This window comes from Pygocentrus nattereri, chromosome 23 (assembly GCF_015220715.1).
Source record: "Pygocentrus nattereri isolate fPygNat1 chromosome 23, fPygNat1.pri, whole genome shotgun sequence".
Lineage (NCBI taxonomy): Eukaryota > Metazoa > Chordata > Actinopteri > Characiformes > Serrasalmidae > Pygocentrus > Pygocentrus nattereri.
In genome coordinates this window covers 29,497,125-29,519,876 of record NC_051233.1, presented here as the reverse complement: position 1 = coordinate 29,519,876, position 22,752 = coordinate 29,497,125, and the positions used below count along the sequence as shown (strand labels likewise).

General features: G+C 43.1%; 1 protein-coding gene across 1 annotated transcript; it reads right to left on the bottom strand.

Annotated features, from left to right (window-relative positions):
- Positions 1 to 1,396: 1,396 nt before the first annotated feature.
- arhgap35b (Rho GTPase activating protein 35b) lies at positions 1,397 to 22,602 on the bottom strand. Its single transcript, XM_017713858.2, has 7 exons — positions 21,932 to 22,602; positions 10,098 to 14,109; positions 9,834 to 9,975; positions 8,402 to 8,479; positions 8,163 to 8,294; positions 5,241 to 5,346; positions 1,397 to 4,940 (listed from the first exon to the last, which is right to left on the bottom strand). Exons 2-7 carry the CDS (start codon positions 13,827 to 13,829, stop codon positions 4,574 to 4,576), a joined length of 4,557 nt encoding a protein of 1,518 aa, XP_017569347.1. The 5' UTR covers positions 13,830 to 14,109; positions 21,932 to 22,602; the 3' UTR covers positions 1,397 to 4,573.
- Between the last annotated feature and the right edge of the window lie 150 nt (positions 22,603 to 22,752).

Sequence of the window (22,752 nt, the reverse complement as noted above, 5' to 3'; positions counted from 1 at the left end):
CATTAGATCAGACTTTAACATTATTTACCAACAAATAAACAGATTTTCAAGTCAGTTCAAACACCAATCGCTCAAATTTGAATCTTCATCCTCATAGAATGTGTCAGTGGGGGATATGCACTGCGCAGCTGGCCTACTCTAACAGCTCCCACGCCCATACTAAAGTTTGTAGGATAGATTACCTGTTATCTTGGGATGCAATCTTGGGCTCAATCCCATTTCACCCCTCGCCCCTGCCACTTAGCCCTCTTCACGTCTAGGGGTAGGGTGTCCCGATTTGTGTTGAGCTAGAGAGGTAGGGTCGAGTGTTCGGGCTACATGGTCCTTTTTTTTTTAATTTGAGGGTTGTCCCGTTTCCTAGGGCAGGATCTCGACCACTAACCCTTGTAACTCCAAATGGGATTGAGCCTTAAACTGTGGTCTTACAGCTACAGCAACTTTACAGAGAGTGAAGGATCTGCTGTGTTATGTTTTATGCTGTGCACACAGTGAAATCAATCAGTGCTACAGATGCAAGGCTGGCCTCCCGTTCCTGCTTGTGAAGAAAGAGGGTCTCATAATTCTACAATCTAAACTCTTGTTGCTGTAACAGTAGCTTTATTTTGCTAAAGCTCATGGCAGCACACTGAGTGTGCTTACATGCACCCAATAATCCAATCAGATTTCTGCAGGTGTCTGATTACTCAAAGGGTCATGTAAAGGGCACTCTGATTTCTCAGACTGGAGTAAGGTCTAGAAAATGAATGCTGGATTTTAGCTCAGTAATCAGATTTAGACTCTTACTCTGATTTCTTTCATATTTCTGAGTCTGCTCATGCGCGAAAACAGACCACGGTACCTGAAATAAGCGAGCGGTGTTGCCACGAGACTCAGCAAAACTATTCTGGTGTGACGCTGAGACCAAAAACATGCTTGAGGAAATGAAGGATTTAAATATTTTCCGTCTTCTAGATGATTAATGTTTGTTTTACATTACGTTTACGTCACGTCTTCTTCTGCGAGTTTATTGGTTGGTTGCAAGGCAGACTTCTGATTACTGCCTGACTTATGTAGACCAGAGCTTTCCCATCTGATTATTCAAGTGCATGTAAACGCGTCGATCAGATTACTTATCAAAATCTGATTTTCTGTAGTTTTTGGAATATCAAGTGCATGTAAACACGCTCAAGCGTCAGGCTGTATCTGATGCTGAAAATGTTATCGGTGAAGTCACTTAATCTAAACGTAGGCTACGATGCTTATAGACACAGGCATCGGTACACACAGCGGAAGTCTGAACTTTCTCAGCCTCAACAATCAGATGTTTATCCCAAAAAACCCCAGTTACGTCACAAACCACTCCATGAGGTATCTGAAATTAATAAAGCACAGCAAATGTAGGTATCTTGACAGAAACTGACTTGAGCGCTACAGTTTTAATGGGATTTTTGCCAAAAAGCAACAGCCTCTACGAAAAGACACATTTGTGGGTGGCGTACAGACAGGCCAACTGCCTCGTAGCTGAACGAGTTCTCGATCTGCTCTTTCCAGCCGCAGAATCCCAGTTACTGAAAGAACACATATGATCAGAAACATTCATATTTCATCCAAGAAGCTGATTTTCCTGTTTGAAAGAAAAGCACGAACAACGTGTCAAGTATCTGAACCTAGATGAAAAGTTATCACCCCTACCAAATCATCAAAATAGTCATTCAAACTAGTGTCTGAGTCTAGCTGGTCACTGAGCACTACTTTGGTACTTAAGCTACTGTACCTTGGCTGGATTTAAAAAAAAAAAAAAAAAAAAAAAGAAAGAAAGAAAGAAAGGGGCATTTCAAGCAAAATGTATATTACAAATCTCAGTTTCAGAAAGGCTTCATGTTTTAAGAGAAGAGCAAAGTCATTTACAATCTACACACAATGAGCCGCTGGATCTTCTTTTTTATACATCATATGGATTCATGAAATGCACTGACACTCTGGAGAGCGGGGACAGCGTATGCGATGGCAGATGCGGAGCGCGGGACTGCTGTACATGTTGAAATCGGAGTACATGTTCAAACAATCATGATATGAGTTAATGTATACATTAGACATGGCTTAGCCATAAATGACGCGCATGTACAAGAAAAATCCAGGACAAAAGACACGCTGAAGCCTCGGGAAAGACCGAAAATAGCCCCCCGAGATGGACTTTGACTCAAACCGAACGGAATTCAGTGTTATGTTTCACAAAACAGGTCTAAGTAAAACGTCAAATAAAATCAAAGTGCTTTAGATTAGTAAGTGAAAACGGTGCCGTTTCTTTTTTCGATGTTTTTTTTTTCTTAAACAGTCACGAGGGGGCGTCCATAAAAGGCCTACTGATGTGGTTTTTGGAATTCGTATCCTACATTAAGGTTGTGAGGGTTTTGGGTTCGCCCTTGGTGAAGAGGTTCAAAGTGTTGAGAGGTTAAGTTCAAAAGTTCAGCAAAAGGCCCTGGGGCACTTCCTTCACCCGATGATAAAGTGCATCCCCTCAGCTCATCTGACGTTAAAGAACCAGCCGAACGGATCCCAGCGTTCCAGGAAGAAAAGGTCTCGGAACAAAGGCAGGTACACTCCCAATGGCTGAATTTAAGGGCACAGATCCACAGGAACCAATGAGCAGAACTTCACAAATGCCACACCTTAGCATGTCCAGAGGCTTCAAGTCATGGAGCACAGAGGAACTTTCACCTCCGGTCTTTAAATCCATATCGTCTCTCATGAAAGGGGTCAATGTGGGCAACAGGTGGTCATTACTGTCAGACAAAGTGGCAAATGAGGGTGCAGCAGCAGTGATGCCATTCTTCAAAATAAATAAATAAAACATTTCTGATACTCTCCCAAAGTTTGTTGATCTTCATTGGACAGAGTCTTCAAGAAAAGACTAAGTGCCTGGATGGATGGAATGCCATTCGGAACGCACATCCCACCTCTTTCTTCATCTATTCTGGACCAAAGAGCAGCCACAGTCTGAGTTCAGGAAACCAGCACAGGAGGGAGGAGAGATTGAGTGAGGAAGAGACAGAGAAAGACAAGAATGGGAAAAACTGCACACTCAGAAGTCTACCAAACTGCGAAATGTTCACTTTCGTTATAAAGGAAAAGGCTGATCCATCTGCACAGCGCCCCATAATGCAGGATGGGAGGATGCAGTAAAGAGAGATATGGAGTTTGTGTGCGTATCTGAGTGAGAACGTACACACAGAGCTACGAACACTTGGTGAATGCCATCACATGACTGTGCGTACTCTGAAAGTTTGCTTAAAACCATCTGCGTGTGTGGCTAGGCGTACACTACACAATTTTGGGAATGGTTTTCAGACGTGACTTTTCTGGCTGGGAGTTTGATCGATGAGCTGGTAGTGTGAGAAGGTGAACTCGGTGTTTGGCCTTCCAAACTAGGTTGAGTAATCAGAGACCTTCCCACTAGGGCTACCACTATGAAATAATCGAGCGATTATTTTGACAATCAAGGAAATATTTTATTTTACTTCACGTACTCAAAGTACAAACATGTACACATTCATCATATCCTACTACTGTTGGTTTCCTCGATCTAGTGGAGAACGTTAGAGAACACTCATTCTGCTAAACACGGCTTCATAATTAACCTGTAGATTTTCTATTTGTGAAGTAATCACTGAGCTGATTTATCAAGAATGTACGTCTTCAGTAAATGTGAAGTCCTGGGTTGTGAGTTGGTCAGCAACGTATCTGTCGTATCAGTGATACAGACAACCGCATATCAGTCCACACACTGTGGATTTGCTATGCTACTTGTGCATCCACAGAAGCACAAACGAGTCCAAGTCCACATAACAATGTCAAAATTTTGGGGTTTTAGTGCTTTTTTGAAACCAAAACTCTTGATATTGTTTTAAGAGATTCACAATGGTAAGAGAATCGTACAGCCTAGATTTTAGCAGAAATTATTCAAAAGAAAAACCCTAACCCTAGAATCAAACCAATAACTAATAACATCACACAAGATCTGAATGTTTGGACATGTTTGGGATACTCTGCTAAAACTGCTGCATTTGATTATTTTTTTGTAACCCAACATATATAAATGTTGTATTTCCTCATAATGCTAAGTTGTGCCATTTTATGATTGTTACGTATCGGAATTGTTTATGAATTGGCAGATATGTACATAAAAAATACTGGATATGGACACTGGTCCTAGTGTTGCTATTATTTTTCTGCTTATTTTCCTCACAGCAAAAAGGCCAAGAAAGTCTGTAAACCTACTTCTATTTCTGACTGTTGGATAGGATTTTCTGAACTATGTAGTGTACGCCCGGCTTGAGAGTGTGCGACAGCACGCTACTGTTTCAAGAGTGTGCAAATCATTCACTAACTCAATACAGCGCTGAAGCACTGTATCCAATTACCACATGCAACACTGACCTAAATATATGTACTGTGTTTTCAAGTGTCTGTGTAAAGACTGCGGCGTGTGCATGCACGAGGGATATGAGTAATGAGTACGTCTGCAAACACATCGGCGATAGGCAAGTAAAAAGTAAACGATTAAGGGTGTGTGCGTCTCTACACGTTCCCTGTCTCACAGTGTCTGTGGCTCTGGTGGGACAGTGTGGGGGCTTTGCGGGGGTGAGTTGGGGGGAGACTGCAGCAGGGGGCTGAAGTGTGAAGGCGGGGGGACACACGTCGGGGCGGCAGTGGGTGATGGGGGCAGAGCGGAGGGCACCAGCGGTCCCGGAGCCCCGAAGGGTCCCGTGGGAGATTCGGCAGGGGCCTGGTTGTAGAAGAAGAACGCGCACTGGTGGATGAAGCTCTCAATGATTGTCTGGTAGGTGCGTGTGGCCGTCAGGGCATCCATGGTGGTGAAGTCGGGTCGCATCAGCGTGGGCCAGAAACAGATGGACAGGTTCTCACTGGTCATTAGGTTCACCCTGTTCCACTGGCTGACCCTAAGAGAAAAACAGAAAGAACAATGATTGAATTTACATTCTATACTTTCATAATAAGTCATGTGGATTGTTTTGTATGTTGAGTATTTAAAAAGTAGCGTAGTAAAGTATTTCATAAATACACAGAACACACAAACATAACTGGAGGAACTTTATAGTAGAATACGTTCTAAACGCAATGTAGTTTTATTGATCCAACTTCTGCTGCGTTATGTTGTAATAGTATAGCTCCAAGGAAGCCCAGGAATGAAAGTTGTAGTTGTTAAGGACTGTGTTTGCTGAGGACAACAAGAGCCTCACTTGTTCAGGTGGCTCATGACGTGTTTGAAAACTTCGTAGTTCTCGCGGGGAAACCTTCTCAGCACGTCCTTCATGGTCTGCAGCCTCTGCTCTCGATCATTTATCTCTGTACAAGTGCAAAAATAGAAACGCATTTAAAAAGACATCATTCTTTTATTGTGTTTTCATACATCAGTGCTGTCTCACTAATTGCATTACACAGTGAAATAATACTTTATACAAAAATGTCATATAACCGTCGGGTGATAAAGAAACACACTTGTTATTTTCTAGACTCATAACCGTCAGCTGCCTGGCAGTAACGTTGCTAGTTTCCTTACAACACAATTCAAACTGCATGACCTCAGTTATCTACCCCAAAGCACCTCCATGTTTTTCAAAACTACCTCTAACCTTGAGGATACATCATTCAAAGGGTGTTTAATCTTTAAACCAGAAAATCTCAGGCTTATAGGCTACTGTAGTATCAGTTTAGGAGGTAAGAAGAGGTTTATATACACTATATAAAAAGACACATATGCATATTTTTCTCACTGTCTGTCATGAAATCAGAATAAACTTCCCGTTTTAGGTCAATTAGGATTACCAAAATGATTTCTATTTGCCAAATGCCAGAATAATGAGAGAGGGAATTTAAGGCAATTTTTATTACTTTTATTATTCTTCAAAGTCAAAAGTTTAAATACACTTCATTAGTATTTGGTACCATTGCCCTTAAACTGCATGACTTGGGTCAACACAAGCTTCCACAAGCTTCTCCCAAGAGTTGGCAAGAATTTTGGCCCATTCCTCCTGACAGAACTGGTGTAACTGAGCCGTGTCTGTAGCCCGCCTTGCTCGCACATGCCTTTTCAGCTTTACCCATAGATTTTCAATAAGATTGAGATCAGGGCTTTATGATGGCCACTCCGAAACACTGACTTTGTTATCCTAAAGCCACTTTGTAACCAGTTTGGCGGTATGCTTCGGGTCACTGTCCATTTGGAAGACCCATTTGCACCCAAGCTTTAACTTCCTGGCTCATGTCTTGAGATGCTGCTTCAGTATTTCCACATGATGTTCTTTCCTCATGATGCCATCTATTCTGTGAAGTGCACCAGTCCCTCCTGCAGCAAAACAACCCCACAACATGATGCTGCCACCCCCGTGTTCCACAGTTGGGATGGTGTTCTCAGGCTTGCAAGCTTCCCCCTTTTTCCTCCAAACGTAACGATGGTCATTATGGCCAAACAGTTCAATTTTAGTTTCGTCAGACCAAGGACATGTCTCCAAAAATTAAGGTCTTTGTCCCTGTGTGCATTTGCAAACATTCATTTGGCTTTTTTATGTTTCTTTTGGAGTAATGGCTTCTTCCTGGCAGAGTGGCCTTTCAGCCCATGGCAATACAGTACTCGCTTCACTGTGGATAATGCCACTCTTACTGGCATCCGCCAGCATCTACACAAGGTCTTTCGCTTTTGTTCTTGGGTTGATATGCACATTTCGGACCAAAGCACTGGGACACAAAACCTGTATCCTTCCTGAGCGGTATGATGGCTGGACATTCCCATCTTGTTTGTGCTTGCGTATAATTGTTTGTACAGATGAACAAGGTGCCTTCAGGCATCTGGAAATTACACCCAAGGATGAACCAGATTTGTGCTAGTGCACAATTCTCTTCCTGATATCTTGGCTGATTTCTTTCGACTTTCCCATGATGTTACACAAAGAAGCAGCGTCTTTCAGGTGTGCCTTAAAATACCTCCACAGGTGTGTCTCTAATTAACTCGGATGTTGCCAATAAACCTATCAGAAGCTTCCAAAGACATGACATCATCATATGGGCTGTCCCAAATTGTTCAAAGGCATAGTAATCGTAGTGTATTTAAACTTTTGACTTTGAAGAAAGTAATAAAAATTTCCTTAAAAAATTCCCTCTCTCATTATTCTGGCATCTAGTAAATAGAAATAATTTTGGTAATCCTAACTGACCTAAAACGGGAAAAGTTTATTCTGATTTCATGAAAAAATGCTAAATGTTTACATTAATCGCTGTATTTTTACTCCATAGCTGGAATGCCGTGTCATTATGATCTCTATCTCACTACTGAGTTTTATAAAGTCAGTTAAAAGACTCGTGCTTAGAAGACAATATTGCATGTGTTCCTTTCCTATGATAATAAACTCAGGGATGTCTATGATAATAAGTCTGCAGCTGCTGTGCTGCTTCATCCTGAGGTGCCACATAGCTGCGCAGTTTTGCTTTTTCCCTGCGTAATACACCTGATTGAACTAAGGAGCTATCTTTAGCAAACCTTTCATGAGCTACATCAGTCACGTTACAGCAAGAAAAACAAAAGCTACAGCAGTTCCGGATATGGGCTTTGAATCTGTAGGAAATCATCAGGAGAAGATACCTATTAGGAGTCTAAATTACCATGTCAGAGTTAATCCCACAAGGAACCAGTGCAACAAATAACATGGCTGACACTGAATGAAAACTAGATGAAAAATATCTCACAGTAAATAGTGACAAACTGCTTGTACCGGCTGGGTTAGCATTTTCACCGACTTCTTGAATCTGCAGTTGACTGCATTGGATTCAGCTGTAACAGCAGCTGGAATCAATACTACTGAATCTTTAACATACCAACTGATATCCTGCCAACATTAATGGAGCCTGGCTGATGAAAGAAAAACAAAAGCAGGTCCTTTTTCTTTTGTTTCTCTGGCTTTAAGGCTTTTGATTTGTTTTTACTTATTTCTCGCATCTTTGTCCCCTGTTGTGTACAAAGATGGGCGCAGTTTCTGAGTGTAGGCAGAGTTTAGGTGCTTAGAGAGCAGACACTCAGGGTCTCGAAATGTATTTAATGATTGATCATTTTTACTGCCTCACGATATGTAAGCAAGCACTGATATTAAACAACAAATGAAGAATCTTACTGAAAGCCTCCACCAGCTCTACTTGTGCACCATATGGGACCAGTGGCTCAGGCAGCTCGGAGAAAAAGCTCTTTAGAGCTCCTGCGACCGTGTTTATTGTGAAGTCCTTCTCTACCAGGTCCAGGCCATGATCTATGGAAGAGAGAAAGCAACACAGCCAGAGAGAGAGTAAACCCAACTACAATGACACTTGACCCTCCATGTATTGATCGAAAAGGATGATGTGGGTCTGTACTCACCCTGCTCAAACTGTCTCTGCATGCTTTCCATCTCAGCCTTGTTCCCACTGACTCTGTAAATACCTTCGGTAGTCAAACCTGTGAGAGAGATTAAGCATATGTCCAAATGTCTTTGCCTCAGAATAAATAGTTTTTGTCAAGGAGCAGAAATGATGGCCCGTCGTTCATCATAATATCCACTTAAACATTATTAAACCACTGAAGGCAATTTTTATTGACTGTTCTATGTGCCAGATCAGCACTTTTGTGTGCTTGTCAGACAATATGCAATCTGTTCACCAGTGGCATGAGGAAAAAAAGAGGAAGTAAGTTACTGCACCATTTAGGACTGAATTATAGCATACAGTAATATAAAAGCAATGAATAAAGTGTTAAAAACTATTGTGCCTTCTTGCCAAAGTGATTCACACTAAAAACCAACCATTCTAATGAACATCAGTTAAGATGTAGAAAAGAGGAGTAAATATCCTGGGAGCCATATCCTACATACTTCTGGTAAATCCCCCCCTTCTCATGAGGGGGGGTTTAAAAATGTTTGTGGTTTTATGTAGCAAAAACAGGTATGATTCACCTTTACATGACCATTTTTCAGCCATTCTTTCTGCCTTAGAATTAACCAAGCTATTTTCCTTACTGTGTCTTTAAGACTGATATATATGTAAATCAGCTTGGTTCTGACCGGCTGTCCTGTATGCCTCATTCGGAAAGCAGGTCAGACTAAAACAGTACTTCTAACTTGTGAAAGGGTGGGGCTAAACAGCCGTTAGATGAATAAGCAGATATATGTAAACATGCTGATTTTCATAACATGGTTGAATGACTTCAAAAAAAGGCTATTTTGTAATGTAATTTTCATAAATGGACCGTCTGGGCAGCAGAATGAATGATATGTTTACAAACGAACAATGTTTACACAATACACTATATAAAACAGTGAGGGAAAATCTGTTTTCCATTATATTGGCCCTTTAAATCCAGAAACAGATACATCAAGTGTAAATGAAGCCCACTAAAAGTTCACAGTCTACTTTAAATTGAAAAGTCTGACAAGTTCCACATTACCTGAAATATGATCTATTTGTAAATACAAAGGCTTTAAGCTCCACACTGTCAGGGATGCAAACAAAAATCAATAATGAAAGATAAACTGAGAGCAGAGAAATGTCTTTTGTCCTGGCTTTTGACAGGATAGGTTGAAATACATCAAGACCCATATTTGATATAGGCGCACCAGTCTCAGTCTTCAGTACCCACTGTTTGATGTTTTGCCTCATCAGAAATAGGTGATTAAAATCCTCAACTACCTATAAAATCTTTCATTTTAATTGACTAAAGACAACACAAAACTGAGGGAAGTGAGGGCTGAAACTGATCTGAACAGTAAGACGTTCAAAAGCTCTTATAAGCCTAATACTGGAAGCTGCAACGTTACCTGTGGCCTCAATGAAGCGGATACATTTGTCGATGAACAGTGGTATGGGTCTGTCAGGAGACACAACATTAACCAAAGGCACCCCAAAATAAGTACTTTCCAGAGGTTTAGAGATTGAGTGTCGAGGCTTTGGTCTGGCTTTCTGTACAAAAAAAAAAAAAAAAAAAGACATTGGGAGTTAGTCAGATTGAATGCCAATAAGCTTTTAGGCATAAGCTTAAGACAAGAAGATCTGGTTGAGGTACATTGGAGAAATGGACTCACTTTGCCTGGTCGCCGAAGGCTCCTCAGAATGTTTCTTTTCTTGGGATCTTCGCCTTCCTCAATAAGTGATTCTCCCTTCAGCACAGTCACTTCATCCTCCTTCGTCTTTGGAAGGACGCCAAGCTCATCATCACTACCAATGGAAAAACTGGTGCGAAAGTTACTGAACTTGCCCAGACGTTTGGAACGATCCCGGTACAGCCGTGGCTTAACTCCTGCCGTAGAGAACTTGCGTCGGCGCTCCAAAGAGCTGCCATCCCCTTCGCTGTCAGAGCCATTGCCTCCTCCATTAGAATGCATCCTGTTGGAATTCCGAATCGTGATTATCTTACCCTGTGTGCTGTCATGTGGCACTGAATAGATGCTCTCTTCGTGGCTGGGTCGAGGCTTGGAAACTGCGTCCATTGGCTCAGCGTAGTCCGAAGGATCATAGATTCCATCCCCACCAGGAGGCCAGGTCACATTTGAGGTAAGGGATCGCCGATGGCTGACTGGGTCCGTGTAGGGATTAAAGTTGTGCTTTCTGAGGTCAAAGGTAACACTGGGTCTGGGCCTCACCTGTAGAGGGACTTTGTTGTTCAGCTTGTTCTCAAAGGTGGTAAGTTCAGAGATGACAGAGAACGTGTCACCTGAATCGAGGTCAGGCAATCTGAATCCACTATGAGAGGTGAGGGTGCCATCGTGGTAAGGCGGGGAGGCTTCCATGTCCTCCTCAGAATCTAACAGCATTGTGACAGGGCTAGGGGAACCACACTGGGGTGAATACACATTCTCATTCACGCTACAGGCTTCTGCAACATTATCGTACATATGAGTGGCCTCCACCAGGGTCTTCTTCTCCAAGACCTCCATGAAGAATGGTTGTAGAAGGTCTACTCTGTGCAGTCCTCCAACAACTCCACCTGGTCCACAGATCACACTGGCAAAACGTCCCTCGATTTCATGTGCCAGATCCTCACCCTGGGTCAGCAGCTCTCGCGCAAAGTCAGAGTCTGTGAGCTCTGCCTGGGTTTCTCCCACAGCTATCAGCTGGACTGGAATGATGTCCGAAACCTCACAGAGGAAGGCACACAAGGTTTCAAATGAGGCCTTACGACGAGCAGAGTAAACGGCTACATACCCATGTACCAGCCGACTCTTGCGCATGGTAAAAGAAGCATGATATGACAGTAGGGACAGCTCAATTGTCTGTCTGTGACCACTGACTGTTTGCTCCAGAAGCACTGAAGTACCACTGGAATGGGGAGAGGTTGGCCTGCAATGCTGAGGAAGCAAGAAGGGCGCAAGAAGTTGGTCTACATCATAGGAGTCTCCACACATTAGGCACATGACGATACGCAAGTCTGCCTCTGGACTCTGGTCCTGCTGTAAATCTCTGATACTTGGAGGCAGAGGTGGTGGGGGTGGGGAACTGCTGCGGAATACGGCATTCCTCCTTGAGTCCAGAAGACACTTTAGGACCTGGTTTATCTGTCTTTCATTCACATTACGCCCATAGCCCGAGCCAGGAGACGCAGGTTCCAAAAAGTTACACTGTAGTTTTATAGCAACCTGCTGACCCTGAGAGATTAGGGTTTGTGCAGTCTCCCCACCAATGTCACTCAATGCTCCCACACCTCTTTTAGTGACTAACAAGAGAGAGAGGGGAAGTTGTGCTATGTGGTTTTCCCTCCTGCCAAGCGTAGACTCACGCAACTTTTCAATACTTTCCACAACGTAAGACAAAGATTCCTTTGAATTGTACAAACACAGGCACCCATGAGGTGTGAAGGTGGCTGTATGGAAGGAGTTGACAGGAAGCCTCACATTGCCCTCAATGGGCCTAAGTATTAGCTCATATAGTTTACCTTCAAGCACGTAGCGGTCATCATTGCTACACAAAGCTCGAATCTCATTAGCTAGCTCTCTTGCTAAACCATCTTTTCCCAAGATGACAAGGTTGATCCTATCTGCTTTGCTGTCATTCATGTGAGACTTTCCGAAGGATGGGTAACGTGTAGGGAAGCATAAGGCCAAGGTTTGCTCAATCTTGTTGTCAACACAGTGTGGGCAGCTAGGGCAGGTATCCTTGGTTGGATGATAAACAAAGTGGATGTGTTTCAATACTAAAGCATCTCTTTCTGCCTGCAGTTTCTGCAAAGCCTTGAAGCGCTGTTCTTCCCCAAGTACTTCCTGAATTGCTCCCATCTTTTCCTTACTTGGCTTGGCATCCACTTCTAGTTCATAGAAAAGCTCAGAATACTCTAGCAGAAGTTCCTGGAAATCCTCCTTTGCCCTGTCAATGATCACCTTCTGATGCCTGTTGTAGATGTCCAAGTATTCTGGCTCATCTAGCCACTGGTAGAAGTCTTCATTCATAATGAAGCTGCGTGCCTCTTCCCATGGCTTCCCAGGTGTGACAAAGGGTGAAGAAGCCAGTTTCATCTTAAACTCATGTCGCATCTCGGCACGCCTGCTCTCGTTGCGCAGATGTTCGAGGTGTGCATCAAAGATGATTTCTGCTGCAGTCGTGTCCAGCACATCAAAGGGAATGCGCTCATCTTCCATATTGTCAAGATGTGGTGTGTCCTCCCATGGTGCATCCTCTAGCACAACAAACCAATGGTCAAAGTCCTTTTTGGACTCAAGCACCTTCTGTACTCCAGACCAGCTCAAATGCTCAATTTCATCTAGTTCAGATACTAAGGAACTCAAGGCCAAGGGGAGAGTACTTAAGTAGCCCTTACGACGTCTCTCAATGTGCTCCTGTTTAAGTCGATGAATATGCTGCTGGAAAAGCTTTTTTGCCTTTGCTGTACCTTCTAAAAAGAAGTATTCTTTGTATTCTGGTGCTGTCTGCATGCGTCGGCTAACATTGGGCCATGTCTCGTTGTGATTCTTCACTATGTGGTTCACCAACCATTCATAGCGATCCTTTGCAGTGGCAATTAGTTGACTCTGATGCTTCAGTGCCTCAAAATAAGGTATTATCTTAGGCTTGCCCCTCCCCTTATCAATGAGTTGAATCAGAGTAAGGAAAGCCAAGTCCACATTGACATTAGACCGAGCTGATGTCTCAACAACCTGCAAGTTCTTCTTAGTGATAGCAAATGTATGAGAGTCCTTAATGTATCGCTCCACACCTTCATCACACTTGGTCAGAACCAGCACAACAGGCTTTTTTGTCTTGCCTAGGTGATTATACAGGTTGGTGACAAACTTCATTTGGTCATCAAAGTTGCGGTTCATCCCTCGACTTACATCAACACACAGAAGAAAGCCATCGACCTGCAGCTTCCCTTCAGGCATTTGTTTTTGCTCAAAGTCCTGTTCCAACCCCAACTGGTCAGTGCAGAAATACATGAGTTTTTCTGCAGATGCCAGTTTTGTGGATGCAGCTCTTTTGATGTAAGGCTGTAATGCTGTGCTACGGTGTGGCTGAAATGTCTGGTCATCAATAAACTCTGTCTGCTCGACAACATGCATCCTGCACTCGGTGCCATCTTCCAAAGCTCGCTCCACCTCTCCCCAGAACAAGAAATGGTCATTGTTGACGACTCGGCCACCAAAATCACTGGTGCTTAACACTGACGTGTGATCAAGATGAAAGTCATCTGCGCTAGGTCGGACAAAGCGATTACAAAGGCAAGATTTCCCAACTCCACACTGGCCTTTTTCTTTCTCAGTGCCCGACAGACCAACAACAACCAGGTTGTAGGTGGGCGCTCGCGAATCTTGCTTTTTAGCCATCATCGTATGCAGGCACTCATCTTGCCATGCCACAAAGGTTGACACAGGCTGACTCTCTGACACGTGTCCATAAAGCGCAATATGAAGATCCCTTTTGTTTGATCACATTTGTCTCAGTTTTCTTTAATAGTTCAAACATTCCTTTTCATCAAAATAACCAAGGTTGCATGTTTTTTGCCCATATTAATGAGGAACTGGGGTACAAGTTTGCAATGGCGATGACTGAGAATGACAGGCTTGACTGGAAGTATCAGATGTGCAGACTGGATGCCTTTTAGCATACCTGAAAAGACAAGGAAAAAGAGGGACATAATTAGACACTTTTAGCAAAAAACAATCTTCTATTTCATTTAATACCACACTTTTATATAACACAGAGGTAAACAATATGAAATTACTGATTATTTAGGATTATGTACTACATAATACAAAATATGCTTTTCTGAGCATACTGTGGGCATTGTCAGTACTTAAGGCACACTGATTAACAGTATGCTTCATTACGAAGAGAGCATAAGTCCTGTTTACATGATTTTACTGCGGAATAATATGTAAAACAAAATCAAATTAACTGTAATAATAGTTCTGCCAGTATTTTTTTAATTAGGCACTACAGGTTGTTTTTCTGTTTCAAACATAACCAAATATCATGATGCATGACATGCTGTTACAGTAATGAATGATGACACTGATGGATGTGCAGATCCAGTCTCACTCCAATCATTAGCATGTTGCAATACATTCACAAACACTCAGAGCTTCCTTGCTCACTTAGTATGTTATACAAGCACCAGTTAGAAACATTTAACATGTCTATTTTTGGAGGTCTGTTCATTTGTATAGTTACAGAAACCATGAAAATGTACTTGCATGATTTGACAAAATCATGCTGGCCACACCAGAAGTTGGCTAGCCAATGTAGTTATGGTTCCCATCTTACTGCTCCCTCACCAACGCAGAAAATAAATATATAAAAACATAACAGAAATGAATTATCCACAGCCATACCAAGCATCATAATTAAACAATTAATAGGAAATGGCATCAACATGATGTTCCTTTATCAGCCCAGGTAGCTGCTTTCAACAGGCTTATTCCCAAAATAACCCCACACACTTCACAAAACTGTAACAAAAAGGAACCAACAGTCTAATGAATCATTCTGGTTAAGCTGACGCTTCACTTTCCACTACTGACAACTTCCCACAAATGGCCCTCATCAGATATTTGATGTGAGTCAACACAGAAAACCTGCTCAGGGCAAAACCAACCAAAAATCAAGACTTCAAATGTATAATTGAACTGTTTCAATGCAAAATATGACAGTTTAATAAAAGAATATTTATCTAATGCTTTGTGATATTGACACTATAAGCAGGAGTTTCTACAGAAACACAGTGAACGTGTGTTAAGACTCAATGTTCATGTCCTAGTGCCCAAATCCTACCATGACCAAGCGTAATATGAACGTTTCTGCAACCTCTGGAAACTCTTTTAAATTGTATCAACCACTATAGGATGTTCAACTCAGCATATGCATACAAATGCCAGTTATCTAAATGACCTGCATGATTATTTTTGTTAATAAGATTATGCTATTTTCCAATTCATGAGACTGCATTCCTTCTTGCAGCGTTTCAGCAGGAACCACAGCATATTACAGAGTCAGGCCACAGCACTTCTTGCAAAACAAAATTCTCGAGGGTTGCACGAAGCCGAAAGTGCCTCCGCGAGCTTACAACCTCGCATACTTTGAGGTTTTGTGCTGCTCATTGCGGATGCTCCACGTCGTTATGACATTTTATGATAATATACATGACTGCTGGAAAACGATTCTTTCGCTGTTCTAACTATGGCGATGTTTGAGTTCAGAATACCGCCACCATTTAAGGTGGAATGTGAAAATTTGACCAAGAAGCTGGTGAACAGAAAGCCAACTTCAGCCTCGTCCTCTTGTGAACCTAAATATAAGACGACCTGTATGTTTTGGTGCTTAGTACTAGTTCGTACTACCAAACAACAGACTTCATATCTTATATTTAGGTATTTACATTAAGTATTCATTGTTTATTTAACAAATGCGCGTTCCACAGTGAGCCGAAACTTTAATGGCACGCCTCTTTTTCACCAACCAATCAGAGGCTTTGTAGCGCAGCGTCTTCGTACACGGAGTCCGTCCAGCTGCCATGTGTGCAACATGGCGAACGAAGCTTATGCGCCACGTCTGAGGTTGTTTTCTCCGCATTTACGTCACTTTGTTCGCTGAAGCCAGAAGAACGTCACCTCCACAAGAAGTCTGCTGAGGCCTTAAGCCTTCGTCAGTTTCTGCCTTTATATTTAGGTTATGTCTGACCCCCAAGGTGTTGCTGTTGTACATGTAAAAAATAACAGAACTAAAATTCCACTGTTGATCTACTGCAATGGTCCCAAACAAAGCTTCTTGCAGAGCTCGGTTTCAACCTCTGCAAAAGCCTGAAGAGCTAGATCAGGTGTGATAAATGAAGGCTGGAGTTCTGCAGGAAAGCAGAGCTCCAGGAGCAGCGCTGGGGCCTACTGATCTTACTGCCTACTGCATTCTGACAGAAGCACCATGGAGAGGCCAATCCAAGGTTCTTCTGTCATGTAACCTCACTGATGCAACAACAGATACGAGATGAAGAGAGCAAAGAGCTTGAATATGCAGTGGCCATTTCGTTTCAAATCACGTAAACACGACAAAAAGTCCACCCCCCACCAGTTTGCGGTTTGGTTTGTTTGGTTTTGGCTGACATTTTACTCCCTATTGAGCCCACTGTGGATGCTGTCCCAGCACAATTTCACAATTTATCCCTAACACATTGCTTAACTCTCATATAATAAGAAAATATAGTCAAAAGTGATAAAAATAAGTGGGTAGCTGTTTCATCGACAGTCAATTATGCATAACTCACAATGATTCGTCAGACTCCTTAAAGTAATGTAACGAAATTAAATGAGGTCATTTATTCATGTATTGTTCTGCAAACTATTCGTCAGGCTTGCAACATTAGAACATTGGAAAATATCAGTTTGAAATCGGAAATCAAGCCCAGAACCCATGCTGAAGCAGTGATAACACAAAGGTGTGCTGTGGGTCTAAAAGAAACTGAACATATAGATCAACAGCCAAAGAAAGCAGCTGTTTCTGATACACGATTACTAAGGCCCGCTCAAACAGCTTTTCAAAAGCTTGCGAGACTCGTTGTTTCCAAACACAGACTAGAACACCTGTTCAGTACTTTCCTTAAAAACAGTAATATTTATTTCCACACATTTATTCGTTTTGATCAAAATTTCTACACATGCCTTCTTAGCAGTGGTCACTAACCTTGGTCCTGGAGTACCTTATTGCAGAATGTAGTTCCAGCCACAATCATGCTAATCATGCTAATTAACCTCTTCCTAAGTCCCTGGTTGGCTGGAACAGGCATTAGTGTAAAGTAAGTGGTGGGGCAGCTTATTAGTTGCAGGTTGGAACTTAACTCTGCAGGAAAGTAGCTCTCCAGGAGGAGGGTTGGTGATCACTGCAATGGAGCTCCCAAAGATGCTTCTCTGGGCCCAAGCTCATTTAAAGTGGAGTGAGGGGAAGCGGACAAGCGCCCTGTGGTCTGACGGATCAACATTTGGAATTCTTTTAGGAAATCATGGATGCTGTGTCCTCCATGAACGTCCTCATGGATGCTGTGGTATAGAGATGCATTAGTGCACAAGGCATGGGTGACGTGCACATCTGTGAAGGCACCATTAAAGCTGAACAATATATACAGGTTTTGGCAACATATGCTGCCATCCAGATGACGTCTTTTTCAGGTAAGGTCTTGATTATTTCAGCAAGACAACGTCAAGCCACATTCTGCACGTATTACAACAGCATTGCTTCGTATTAAAAGAGTCCAGGCGATAAAGTGGCCTGCCTGCAATCCAGATCTGTCACCCACTGATAATACCAGGCGCATTATGAAGTGAAAAATATGAAAAAGGATCTCCCGAACTGGTGAGCAGCTGAAATATTATATCAAACAAGAATGGAAAACGTTTCATTTTCAGAACTACAGCAGTGTCTCCTCAGTTCCCAAATGCTTACAGAGTGTTGTTTAAAGAAGAGGTGATGGAAAACAGCGGTAAACACGCCCCTGTCCCAACTTTTTTGGAACGTACTGTTGGCATCAAATTCAAAATGGGCAGATACTGTTAAAAAAACAATTACATTTTTCAGTTTCAACATCTGATGTGTCTTTACAGTATTTTCCTTAAAAATATGGTTTACATGATTTGCAAATCATTGCATTCTATTTTATTTTCATTCTGCACAGCGTCCAAACTTTTTTGGAAACAGGGTTGTGCATGAAATCATGGGGCGGCTGGTAGTCTCGTGACAGATGAGCCGCATCAGCAACCAAAGGGCTCTGGGTTGAAATCCCAGGACTGACTGGGTAGCCCTGGTTTTGCCCTTGGGCAAGGCGCCTAATGCTCCATTGCCCCAGGCCAGGCCACTCTGCTGCATATAGTTAGCCAGCAAAATGGTGAATTTCCCCTGAAATCATTAAAGCACATGACCTAACATTATGTCCTCTTACTAATCAGATAAGCCTGAGTGAATTTATTACTAGCAGTGACGATACAGAAGGAAGTTCAAGATTTAGGCTTACATCTTTTAAAATCTTAAAAGATTAGCGATGAGCTGTTTAGCTGGTTTAGTGAGGGATAGCCAAGATCATACTGAACTGCTAACTTAGTGCTCCAAGATCCATTTCATTGCAAATGAAGTCATTTTGAAGGACAAGCATAAACTCAGACTTAGAACTTGACAAGATCTTTCAGTGTTTCACACTAAATTTGTATTGCAAGTCATTTGTACCTTATAATGATCAGCTAAACCAATTAGTTAGCCCATCATCTCTGTTTAATTCAGTCCCAGAGCCAAACAAATGACTTAGGACACTCAGCAATTTGTACTATTTGCACATATACATTTGTTAATCTATACTTTCTTTAACGTAGACCCAGCTTTTCTGGCATTAAACTCCTCAGACGTCTGGTTCCCATCACCACCACTGTAAACTACAAATTATAAATTCAATTATAGTGACATCCACATCATGTGTTAATTAAATTGATGCGAAGTCAATATTAAAAACATTCCCTCCCACTTAACTAGTTGTAGTGATACTATCTAGAGACGCCTCCTCAAATAAAGCACTGGATAGAATCCATCCATCCATCCATTTTCTAAGCCGCTTCTCCGTCAGGGTTGCGGGGGGGGCTGGAGCCTATTCCAGCAGTCTTCGGGCGGAAGGCAGGATACAACCTGGACAGGTCGACAGTCCATCGCAGGGCAGACACAGACAGTCACTCACACCTAGGGGCAATGTAGCATGTCCAATTGGCCTGACTGCATGTCTTTGGACTGTGGGAGGAAACTGGAGAACCCAGAGGAAACCCACGCAGACACAGGGAGAACATGCAAACTCCACACAGAGAGGACCCCGGTCACCCGGCCGGGGAATCGAACCCAGGTCCCCCTTGCTGCGAGGCGACAGCGCTACCCACCACGCCACCGTGCCACCGCGCCACCGCACTGGATAGAATACATCTTAAATTGCTGGAACAGCAACACGTGTTCCAGTCGGCAAACAACCAAAGTCACAATCTCATAGTTGGATGCCATCAAAAAGTCTGTTTTTATCCAAATGGGCTGCATGAAACTGCCTATACTTGGATAACAAGGTAACAGTCTGATAGATCTCGCATTCACTCCACAGCCTGAAGGGCAAACACGTTTCCAACCAGGTGGTTGGTTAGTGTAGTGGTTAACACCTTTGCCTTCTACACTGTAGACTGGGGTTCAATCCCCACCTGGGTAAACACCCAACACTATACCAATAAGGGTCCTTGGGCAAGACTCCTAACACCACCTTGGCCCCCCCTGTGTAAAATGATCAAGTTGTAAGTCGCTCTGGATAAGAGCGTCAGCAAAATGCCGTAAATGTTTCTCGCATTTTTAATACTTTGTGTTTTTTCGTTCAGTTAGTCACTGTTTATTTTAACAGGACCGTTTCCCAACTTCTGTTCATTACTATTCATTGTAATCAAACAAGCTGCTCAGTTTTACTGGTCGTCCTTTATTCTCTTCAAAAAGCAGCTGAAACACTGCTTATAACTTCAGTGTTTATGGGCAGGGCTAAACCGCTGTAGGCTGAAAATGTGGATATGTGAGAACGTGTTGGTTCTTCTGATATTGCAAAAAAAAAAAAAAACAACACTATTCCCTATAAAGGGCGGCACGGCGGGTAGCACTGTCACCTCACAGCAAGAAGGGCCTGGGTTTGAATCCCCGGCCTGGCGACCATGGTCTGTGTGGAGTTTGCATGTTCTCCCTGTGTCTGCATTGGTTTCCTTGCACAGTCCAAGGACATGCGGTCAGGCTGTTTGGGCATGCTAAAATTGCCCCTAGGTGTGAATGTGTCTGTCTGCGATGGACTGGCCACCTGTCCAGGGTGTATCCTGCCTTTCGTCCAATGACAGCTGGGGTTGGCTCCAGCAACCCCCATGACCCAGAAGGTGCGTGGGAATTCACTATAAGCAGCTTAGCATCTATACATCGCTGCTGTCGGAACAAAACCTTGTATCTCCGTTTTTCAGTTTCTGACCTAATTTAAATGTACCTATTTTACATTGTGTGTAAATTTCATGATGAACAGACCAAAAGAAACATCTCAAGATGAAAACCGTCTGGTTCCACTGACTTATGTGACTGTATGGCCTGGGAAGTGGAGAATATGTTCAGAATCTTTAACACTGCTTAGCAACTCTTACTTTAAAAATGTCCATGATATGGGACCTTTAATCTAGACCTTCTCTTGACCTGAGCCTAGAAAAGGTTCTGGGGTCAACCATAGTGGCAGCATCTTATGACACCCGCTTTTTTTTAAACTTACTGTCCAAAACTTCCAGTGAACTTACATGAGTCTTCTGAGATTTCTATGCATCATTGAAGATGATAGTGGTAAATAGTGGTAAATTTTGCCTCAGAACAACCTTCACTTTACCCCAAAACCATCAGTGTCAGTCTGGCATTCATATCTATTTCATGGAAGTTAAGCTAACAACTTTCTGTGAGGGAGCTTATAGATGCATTACACTCCTCAGACGTCTGGTTCCCATCAACGCCACTGTGAACAATTCCGACTCTACGTTTCTTTGTAAATGACGCATTTCACATCAAACTACTCTGAATGACTACGTTTACATCTCAGCTACTGAACTATGCAGAAATTTTGAAATGTTGGTGGAATTCCCCTTTAACACAGCGACCGACCGAACGGTGCAGGTTAAATAAAGAAAACGCCACTGAAATAAACGAATGTCGCCAAAGGAGGTCGTTTTGAGTTGCTTACAAAAACAATAGCACACAAACATCCTGTTTATGTGTATCGAATTGGAAAGAAAGTGCAAACTAAAGTGCAGTCTGTGGATTACAGTAATGACAGGGCTCTCGGACAGAAACGGGTCCAGCTCTGCTGCCGTTTGTCATAGGCTAACGCATGTGATGCGAACAATAACGTTAGCCGCCTACCACACGGTCTTACCTTCACAATTCGGCCAAAATGTAGAAAACTGCGTTAAATTCTGTTTAATGGATCTTCAACAAACACGTCATGAATGATAATGTGTCAGAAATAAATGATTGACAAGCCCTTCCTCTGACAAGCCGGCTCTCTGGCCAGCATTCACTCAGTGTTTGTCGTTAGCTTAGCTACACGACCGCAATTTAACCACACACGCCTTTCTTTAGCTGCCAGACGGAGCTTCGGTTAGCCTCTTATTGGAATTCTCCGGTCCACCTTAAACGGCGCAGCAGTTCCATCCTGGCGCTCGAGGCGGCCTCGGGCAACAGAATGGAACTGCTGCGCCATTTAAGGTGGACCGGGGAATTCCAATAAGAAGCTAACTTCAGCTTCGTAGCTGGCTCGGCATTATCGTCTAGACTGGTTTATTTGACACAAGGGTTGGTAATAGTTTGTTAAGACGACTATTTAGGGTGTTAATTATTCGTATTGAGAAAATAAACAGGATAAATAACGTACCATTACCGCGTTCGTCCGTCCTTCTTTCCTTCCCTTTCCCTTTCCAATCCCTCCTCCCAGTCCAGGCCAACGGAGAGAGCCGGTTTCGGTGCAGAAGGCGATGAAAATGACAACTAACTTGCCGAAGTCGTTTATTTAAGCTGCTAAGGGACCTTTAGCGACGCTATTTTGGTGGTCTTTGTGGATTTGAGCAAAGCTTTTCAACAGCTATGCTGCCTCAGGTTGACCCGCTGCTCTCTTCTATCCAGCAACGTTAACGTAGCTTCATAGCAACAACGTTAGCTGACAAAAATCCCGTCAACACCGCAGCGACGTCCAACAAATCGGGAATGTGCGCGGCTGGTCATCTGCTGCTGGTTTCCATGTCAAGGGGGGAAAACGCATCTCAGCTTCCTCCTCCGGCCTTACCACGTTGCTCTGGACCAGTTATGCTGTCCTTTGTTGTGGCCGTAATAACGAGCTGATTTCAGAGAGCCGTGCGTGCCGTTGACGTTCCGCCAAGCCGCAGTGATGCCACTTCATAGCCGAGTACAGACCATGAGATGCAGAAGCGCTCCGGAACGCCTGGCCGTGTTGCAGGGCTGCATGTGGGTGAGCGGTGGGCTTTTTCCAGCTTCCCGATAATGGCGGCCCCTCCGCCCCAACTCTCCCCTCTCTCCCTTTTTTTCGTGGAGAAAAAGGAGAGTTACGGAGACAGCCGAGCCGAGACTCGCCCAGTGGCGCATGCACAACACTACAACCCCACACACGCGCGCGCTTGTATTGCTGCCCTTGTGGGGTGCTGCCGAAGGGGAACTCCACCGACGTTTTCAAAATTTCTG

Excerpts from the sequence above, each read along its gene's own strand:
- arhgap35b (XM_017713858.2), bottom strand. The coding sequence starts at position 13,829 with ATGATGGCTAAAAAGCAAGATTCGCGAGCGCCCACCTACAACCTGGTT. Across the intron at positions 8,480-9,833 it reads CCGCTTCATTGAGGCCACAG|GTTTGACTACCGAAGGTATT; the intron begins GTAACGTTGCAG and ends TCTCTCTCACAG. Across the intron at positions 4,941-5,240 it reads GTCATGAGCCACCTGAACAA|GGTCAGCCAGTGGAACAGGG; the intron begins GTGAGGCTCTTG and ends TTTTTCTCTTAG.